This window comes from Bactrocera oleae, chromosome 5 (genome assembly GCF_042242935.1).
Source record: "Bactrocera oleae isolate idBacOlea1 chromosome 5, idBacOlea1, whole genome shotgun sequence".
Classification (NCBI taxonomy): domain Eukaryota; kingdom Metazoa; phylum Arthropoda; class Insecta; order Diptera; family Tephritidae; genus Bactrocera; species Bactrocera oleae.
In genome coordinates this window covers 9671264-9680823 of record NC_091539.1, presented here as the reverse complement: position 1 = coordinate 9680823, position 9560 = coordinate 9671264, and the positions used below count along the sequence as shown (strand labels likewise).

Sequence of the window (9560 nt, the reverse complement as noted above, 5' to 3'; positions counted from 1 at the left end):
CTTCATGCGGGGTACTTTCGTCCATAAGCTACCATATATTTGAAAATATATATATATAAATCTAAAAGAGCTAGTTTTCGGGTCTACTTGTTAGTTGTAATAGCCTTTGGAGGTGAAATATGTACGTATCATTAGCAGACCCAGCTTTAGGCGGGCCTAAGAGCTTTCAAATAAATGTATTATGTTTTTAAAGCTTACGCTTTTATTGGTATTTTCTTTATTTTTTTTTATCATTGTTCTATGCTATTTTATTATACCGAAATGAAATTACCATTAATAATAATAATTTAAAGTAGTTTTATATAAAAAGAACAATTCAGAAATAATAGTTTTGTATATAGTTTAAATGAAATATGTTTAATATAACGATTAAAATGGTTTACAAGTATGAAAAGGTGATGAAAATCATAACTGTACACAAAATTTCATTAACATTTCTTGTTGTTGTTGGTTTGTAGTAATAGTAGATGGCTATAGAATTTAAGGTACTAGGTTTGCATTTATTGTATTCCCGTTATTAAGTTCAACTTAATATGCCACACCCACATGATGTTCTCAAAATTTCAAAATTTTCTTGAATTAGACTTTAATTGTGCATGTTGGAATTATTATTTATTGCTCAACACTAAGAATTTACTGTGGCTTTCTGAAAGATTTGCCGGCATACTTCGCCTTGGCGCCCAACTCTTCTTCGATTCGAAGAATTTGGTTGTATTTGGCCAAACGTTCAGAACGGCATGGTGCGCCGGTCTTGATTTGACCAGTAGACAAGCCAACAACGAGATCGGCAATGAAAGTGTCCTCGGTTTCACCGGAGCGATGTGATATCATGGTGCCCCAACCGTTGCTCTTGGCCAACAAATGAGCCTTGATGGATTCGGTGACGGTACCGATTTGGTTGACCTTCAACAACAAGCAGTTGCAAGCCTTCTTTTCAACGGCAGTCTGGATACGCTTGGGGTTGGTGACAGTCAAATCATCACCAACAATTTGGATTTGTGTGCTGGCAGTAAGGGTTGACCAGGCATCCCAGTGATCCTGATCAAAGGGATCCTCAATTGAGGTGATGGGGAACTCCTTGATGAATTCCTGGTACAAGTTGGTGAGCTTCTCAGGCGACAACCATTGTGACTTGTCGCTGTTGGGGTTCTTGAAGTCCAAATCGTATTGACCGTCCTTGTGGAATTCAGAAGCAGCAACATCCATACCAATTTCGACCTTGCCGGTGTAACCGCCCTTAGCGATGGCGTCTTGGATCAAAACCAAAGCTTCCTTGTTGGATTGAATGTTGGGTGCGAAACCACCTTCATCACCAACAGCGGTGGCATCCAAACCAAATTTATCCTTGATGACCTTCTTCAAGTGATGGTAGACCTCAGAGCCGATTTTCATGGCTTCAGTGAAGCTGGTTGCGCCACTTGGTAGAATCATGAATTCCTGCATGGCCAACTTGTTGCCAGCATGACTACCACCGTTGATTACATTGAATGCAGGTACTGGCAGAATGATGTCCTTGTTGGAAGCCAAATCAGCAATGTGCTGGTATAGTGGTACACCCTTCTTGGCAGCACCAGCTTTGCAGACAGCCAATGAGATAACCAGAATGGCGTTAGCACCGAATTTTGGCTTGTTCTCAGTACCATCCAATTTCAGCATGAAGTTATCAATGCCCTCTTGATCGGTGACCTCAAGATTTGCCTTTAACAATTCGGGTCCCAAAGCCTTCTGTTCTTATCATTATCGCGCAATTCAAGAGCTTCAGTACACCAGTCGATGCCCCGGAGGGTACAGAGGCACGGAAAATACCCAATTCAGTGCACAAATCAACCTCGACGGTGGGGTTACCACGCGAGTCGAAGATTTGACGAGCGAAGATTGACTTGATAGGCATACTTGAGTTTAAGCGTTTAATTAATAAGAATTGTAATCCAAACGGAGACGGAACTTTGGCACCAAAATTCACCAACGGCGATTGTGGAGCAACTTTCGTTAGTAAAATTCTCTTCACGTTAGTTCTAATTGTATTGGAGATGAAATACGTCTCTACTCTTTTACTAAAAAGCAAGTCCTGTAAGACCAATTTTAAATATGCTTAAGAGCTTTTGTTGCGAAAAAAAATTTGTCTTATCATCTCCGAGCATTAATGATGTAACTTTTTTTAGAAAAGCAGTTAAGGCAATGTGCACATGGACATCGGTTAGTTTACAACTCATTACAACAACATGGCATTATAGTCACAACAATTTTCCTCTTATTTGCATAACTCTTTTTCATGGAATTTTCTGTTTTGTTATTGCAATTTAACATTTTTACAACAACCTGCGAAAATTATTATCTCACTTTCGGTTTCGGTTATTGTGATTGGTTTGAAAAGTTATGTATTTACATATAAATGTATATATATATATATATTTGTGTAGTTATATATAAGTATGCACATATATTATTATATCTCTTAGTATATATATATACGTACTTGGGCTAACGGTATGTAGTTGTTGTTATTGTTGTTTCGCAAGTGGCAATTTTCCTTTCGAACGCGCAGAAACAGTGAAAAAGTACAACAACAACATAAACAACAATAACAATAAATAACGGACAACAACAACGGTTGCTACAAACAACATAGCATTTTTCCACGTAATGTTGCACACATTTATAACTGTGTATTTGTTGTTATTAATGTTGTTGTTGGCTGTTTGCTGTGGTGTTTGATTGCAATTGCTTGCATGCAATTTGTTGTTGTAGTTGTTGGTTTGGCATGCGATTTGTCTTCGTCGTCGTCTTCTTTTGCCTCTATCGTGTCTCTATTTTTGTTGTTGTTTGTATATTTCTTTGCCATTTTGTTGTTTTTGGTTTGGCTTGTCACTTTTCTAGGTTTCCTGCCTGGTGTTGATTGGCTTTTACTATTTCTTAATGCGCTTGTTGTTGTTGCCTAGCCATATTGTTTGTGTTGTTGATGTTGTTTTGTTTTTTATGTCTTTTGGCGTCAGTGGGTAAATGTTACGCAATTTTCTCGTTTTTACTTTTGCCAATTTTTTTTTGCTTCGTTCGTTTATCTTCGCTGTTTAAAGTTTGATTTGAAGTCATGTTTGTCATTGTATTTGTTGTTGTATTTTTTATTGTCAACAATTATATTTTTATGTCTTCGTTATTTTCTTGTGATTGTTGTATAATGAAATTGTTGTAATTAACGGTATTTTCTCATTTATTGTTGAGAACTATCAATTGCTGACAAAAAGAGTTGGGTAAGGTTCAAATATTTTAATGAGTCCTCATCTAAGGAACCAGAAGTTACTCGGTAGCTGATCCTATGTAATGTAATACTTGTATATATGTAGTATATCATCTTCCCAATGTTAGAAATACCGCTCTTAGTTTAAGTGTCTTCGTCCAAACTTTGCTCTCTTGCAAGCGATCTGATCCTTGAACCGAACTATTTTCACAAACTTCGTAAAAAAGCTCAAAATGTTTGTAGAGTGTAGAAGACAGTCCTATAAGGAGTGACTATAGTAAGCACTAAACAGAGCTTCAGCATAACCATCTGAAAACTATCCAAAACCAATTTCGTAGAACATATACCCTAAAGTCCGAGCTTTCTCAAGCTTTTTAACCAATTATGAAACTCTTGCGATCAAATCATTTGACGAGGCGATCTTTCTTATTTTGGATGCTGAGAAATGATATCTTTCCTCGGCGCATATTAACCAGTGAGAAATATTTCGTGCTCCTTAACCACAAATGGAACCTAGAACGGCCATAAATGTGACACTGTCAAGAGTATTATAGCTTGACAATCATTTCAAGTCAAGAGCTTCATTATTACCCATAGTTTTTTTTATATGTCTGTACTTGAAGATGACTATAATTGCTCTAGTGAAGCATCTGGTATTTGTAAGCTCTTTAGCAAAATATTCAATGAATTTAAAGTGTGCTTCCATAATTTTTGTTTCTACCTAATTGACACTTTAGTAGTAATACACGAGAAAAAAAATGTGGAAAACGGTTGGCCTCAAGGGCCATCCCTGCAACTTCCCGCTAATTTCATACGCTAACGTTCAAATTTCGCTTTTTTCACTGCTTTTGAGCTCTTCGAAATTTTTCGTTTTCGATATCTCGCAAGTAAATCAACCGATTTTGACCCGGTTTGCGGCAAACGATGTGTTTTTTCAAGGTTTAGAACTGATTAGTTTTTGGTGTCGATCGGTCAAGTCGTTTGGAATCGTTTATTTTTGAGATTTCTCAAAATCTACTGGTCCGATTGGGTCCAAACTCACACGAAATTCAAGTGCAATGAAACCCTTTGGAATGCCGTTTAGTTTATTCAAATCGGTTGCTGTGGTGTTTGATTGCAATTGCTTGCATGCAATTTGTTGTTGTAGTTGTTGGTTTGGCATGCGATTTGTCTTCGTCGTCGTCTTCATACACACACATACATACAGACATACGGACATCATCGTAGAAATATTCGGGGAAGCTTCCTCGACCCTCAAAACGTCGAGATCTGTTGAGAACTCGATTTTTGCAAAATGGGGTGAAACCAATATCTTCCCGATTTTTAGAAAATTTTCAATTTTCTTAGCGGGAAGTTAAAACATTGATCCTTAGAATCAAGAAACAAATATCCCCTCCGAAATGATCAGCTATAAGTTAGTTTTAATATGATATCTGTTTTTTGATAAGTTCGAAACAGATTTATCAAAGATGTAATTTTGAACTTAAAACTGCAGCGCTTCGCAATTGTTTGAATGGTGCGGCGAAGTGAATCTATACTTTTTTTCCAATCAGTCTAAAGATGTTTAAATCGTATACCTATTTGATGTTAACTCACAGTCTATGCTCTCTCAGGTTCGACACCAATTTATCAAAGATATAATGTGCTCCAGTTGCCATATAATCATTCATATTACCTTGGCTTGCAACCCAATCTGGTGAGAGACATATGCGTCTAACCGAGACTGACGTCTCATTTGCAGTTTTTAATATTTTTGGAAATTCCCATAACATAATTTAAGCTGAAAGTACATACTTAGTAAGCAATTTGTGGAGACGTCATTAGTATTTTTCACAGAGATCTGGTGATTTATTTGACGTTTTCGCAAATTTAAGATTGTCTCTTCGAAAAAAAAATGTATGTAAGAGAATTGTTTAAGACAGGCGGATACGCTTTTGTTCTCTATATTCTATAAAGTACATGGGCTCTCTGCAAGTGCTACATCACCGTCACGAAAAATCTTACATTTTTGACTCAGGGAACAAGTACTAATATATATAGTTATTTTACAACATTTTATTTGCGTTCTCGGCATATTCTACATCATTGTCTCGAAAAATCAACATTTTTGACACAGTAGGAGCTGATACGTACAATATTTTGCGTGTTTTTTCGTGATTTATTTATATAAAACTATCGAGACTCTTTTCATAAAAATCCTATCTTATACAACATTTTAAGGGGTTCGGTACTTTAAAAAATAGACCGCTGTCTTTAATCTCATTACAGGCATAGTGAATTTTGAATATGTTTTCTGGTAGTATCACTTAGTAGCTATTATTTTTTAGAGTATTGATTAATTTAATGTTTTTGAACTAAAGCGAACATATGATTTGTCCATATCAAATTAAAATCGTTGTTATATCGAAGGAATGAGTAAAGCAATTTCTTTTGTTGAAGTTTCGTCTAAAGTCCAAAGCGAAAAATATGCTCTCCTAAAGGAAAGTTAGTTATAAAACTGGTAGAAATAAGCAAGGGATTACCCGTTTCACTTTATGACGGTACTCCATTTTTATAGCAATAAAATGATTTGTGAATTGAAACACTAGCGAACACTGACAACGTGTTTAACAGCAATGTAAAAGAACTTGGACTTGTAATATGGAAAACGAATTTAGTAACGATTCGGTGAGTTTTGGTGAAGTCCGGTACTTAATGAAGATGAGACGATATCAGTGGATCAAGTTATTATTACTGAGTGATGTTCAATTGATTGAGGTTTTTTTAGTTGCGTTATCTGATGCGTTATTAACCAACAAATCGAAGGTCTTACAAGCCGGTAGCCACTTAGAAGCGATTTACCAAATTATTTGGTATTTATGTCTCATTACGAGAATTTGAATTCATTGCGATTTCAAGCAGCGATTTATAAAGTGGTAGTCACACACCAAATACACTTTTTCTTCAACGAACGCCACTAGCAACGCGACATTAATAAAACAGGTATATTTTTTCATTGCAAACTCTTATTACCCACTTTTGCAACTAGGTGGTAACCCCACACGCCCGAAAAGTAATGCTTTTAAGCAATTATTATTAGAAATTTCTTTACAACAATTGTATATACAAATTACGCAAAAGTAAATAATGCTTTAAAAATGTGCGACTACACGTCCATGCATAGGCACTATGTGTACAACAAAAACACAAACAAAACAAGCATTTAAAAAGCAATAAATTAATTTTATATCTTTCACCCAAATTCGTGGCATCGTGACAACGCAACAATTGCTACAATTACACCCGCAAGCAACAATGGCGTTGGGAAAGAAAGGCACAAGCCATACAAAAGCACACACACACACATGCATACATACATACAAGCACACGAAGGTTGTTATCTGTGTGGCAGTTGAGTAAATGTCAAAAGTAAAGTTCAATAACCGCAATTTTATTGTAAGTAAGTAATATTATTACACGCTTGCACTCTCGATTGGGCTGCTTGCACAGCTGCTAGCCAAACTACACACATACGTATATGGTACATGTATGCCAGGCTGACACACGCACACAAATGCGCGATAATTACGCGCCATAAAAAGGCTTTCTTCGTTGTGCCCTGCCGTTGAAGTGCGTGAATAAATATTTATAAATTCGACAATTGAATGAGCTTTCATGTGCTGCATGTTGCTTTTGTTGTTGGATTTTGCGTTTTTTAACTGGAGTGATAAAAATGTGAAGTTAAGCATGGGAGGGAGGGAAAGTGAGTTGCGAAGACTAGTGTTAGTTTCAACTATTTTTTTTTTTTGAAATTGTAGAAATAATTTTTTTATAAAATAGCATATGAAAATAATTATTTTACAATTATCCAAATTTTAAAAATTAAAATGAAATTATAAATATATTAAAAATTAATTAATTTATTTTAAATTTTTTTATAGTTGTTTTTGTTTTTTTTTTACAAATAATAATCATCGCTTAAGGCTTTTCCCTTTACAGCTTGAGAGAGTTTAAAAAAAATGCTAAATCGGAATATCAAATCAAAATTCGTAGAATAAATATGATAAAAAATTGTTTTAAAATAGTCTTAAAATATTTTTTGTTAGAAATATTTTTTTTTTAATTAAAAAATAAATTGTTTATATATTTTTCATATAATAAACATTGTTAATATTTTTTAAAACCGTTAACTTCAGTTGCAATAAAGCTATAATACTCTTCTCAAATAAAACAATTTTCATCCAAGAACTTGATTTTGATCAATCTGTTTGTAGGGCAGCTTTATGCTATAGTGGTCCGATCTGTATAATTTGTTCAGAGATTGTACCGTTGACTTGAAATTGCGATAAGTTAAAATTTTATTCTTTCAAATTTATTAATTAAACTAATTTTTTACTTTCAAAAGTGTACGTTGATTTATTTAAATAATTATTGTTACACATTCCAAAATAATTATTTTTTAAACAAGCGTAGTTATTTGGCAAATTTAATTGTTTTTATTTAATTTATTGTATTTTAAATTTAATTTTGTTTTAATTCTAATTTTGATATTAATTTAATTTCTAATTTTTTAATATAATTTTGAAATTTATTTCTTAATTTTTTAATTTCTAATTTTATCTTATCAGTTTTAATTAAATTTAAATTTAGTATTAAATTATTTTTTATTATTTAAATTTTTTGTCAAGTTTTTTTGAAACTTTATTTAAATTTTAGCTTTTGTTCTAATATTATTTTTACGTTTATTTTAATTTTATTTTTTTAAATGCAATTTACTATTTTTTGATTAAATATTAAATTTTATTTATATATTTTATTTAATATCTGTATTTATTTAATATTCTAATTTAATATCAGTTTCGTTGTAAATTTTAAGAGGGTTTTGGTTTTAACTTTTATTTTAATGTTTTTATAAGTTAAAATTTGATTTTACTTTCAGCATACTTTTAATTTATAATAAATATAATTTTAATTAAGAGTTTAATTTTTAATTATTTTTATATAGTTTCAATTATAAATTTAGTTTTTCAATTTAATGATCTTAAATTATTTTCAATAAAATTAAATTTTTTTTGTTACTTGTTGTTTCTAAATTAATTTTAATTTAATTTGTTATAGTTTCACTTATCCTTCAATGTATTGCTAATTACTAAGTTAAATTAAAAAATAATCATAATTTTAGTCATAAGTTTAACTTGAACTTGTGTCTTTATAGCTTTACTTATAATTTTAATTAATAACTTCAAATTAATTCTAGTCATTATTTTTATTTGAAGTTTTGATTTAATTTCCAATTTCTATACATAAATTTAAAATTAACTTTAAATTTAATTAAATTAATTTTATTTAAATTAATTTTTTTATTTAAATATTAATTTTACTCTTAGTTACAAATTTAATTTGCACTTAATTTTTTTAAGTTTTCTTCTCTTTCTAATTTCCAATTTAAATGAAAATTTGTTTTAATGTTAATTTAATTTAAATTTTATTTTTATACTTTATTTTGCTTTTTATTAATCTTACTCTTAATTTATTTTTTAAAATTTTATCTAAATTTATTTCTGGCTATAAGTCTAATTTAAACTTAATTTTTTATAGTTTTACTTACATATGTATATTTTCAATTTTTCATTTTGATTAAATGATTATTTTTTATTAAGTGTTAATTTACATTTAATTTTTATACTTAATTTTATTTTTGACTGTAGAGTTAATCATCTTCAATTATTTTTAAACCTACTTTAAATTTATTTTATTTTTTAATATATATTAATGTTAATTTTAATTTTATTAAAAATAATTTTGAACTAAATTTTTAAACTTTTATTTATACTTATATATCTATGAAATTTTTAGTTTTAATTAATATTCCTAATTTTGTTTTTTTTACTTAAAAATTTATGAATTTAAATTATTTTTAATTAAATATAATTTTTATTTAATTTCATTTTAATATTATTAATTGTTATAAAATTATTTTATAGTCTTACTCATATTTTTAAGTTTTAATTATAATTTAAAATTCATTTTAATCATAATTTATATATCAAGTTTTAATTTAATTTTAATTTCTATATTTAATTTTGTCTTTAATTAATTGTAATTTTAATTACAATTTTAATTTGAGCTTAAATTTTTACAGCTTTACTTATTTTTTTAAATTCTTATTTTATTGAAATTATTTTTTTTAATTTTAATTTAAATTTAATTTCTACCTAATTTTGTCTTTAAATTTAATTAACTTAAATTATTTTCAATCTTAAATTTATATATATTTTTTTTAATTTTCCTTTTCGTTATAAGTATATTTTAACTTTGTTTTTTATAGTTTTATTAATATTTTTAA

General features: G+C 30.2%; 1 protein-coding gene across 1 annotated transcript; it reads right to left on the bottom strand.

Moving 5' to 3' along the window:
* Positions 1-200: 200 nt before the first annotated feature.
* Positions 201-1980, bottom strand: LOC106625102 (enolase-like). The gene is given in 3 exon segments (XM_036376828.2): positions 201-1730; positions 1733-1762; positions 1765-1980. Coding segments are annotated over 3 exon segments (1254 nt in total). The 5' UTR covers positions 1892-1980; the 3' UTR covers positions 201-633.
* Positions 1981-9560: the final 7580 nt, after the last annotated feature.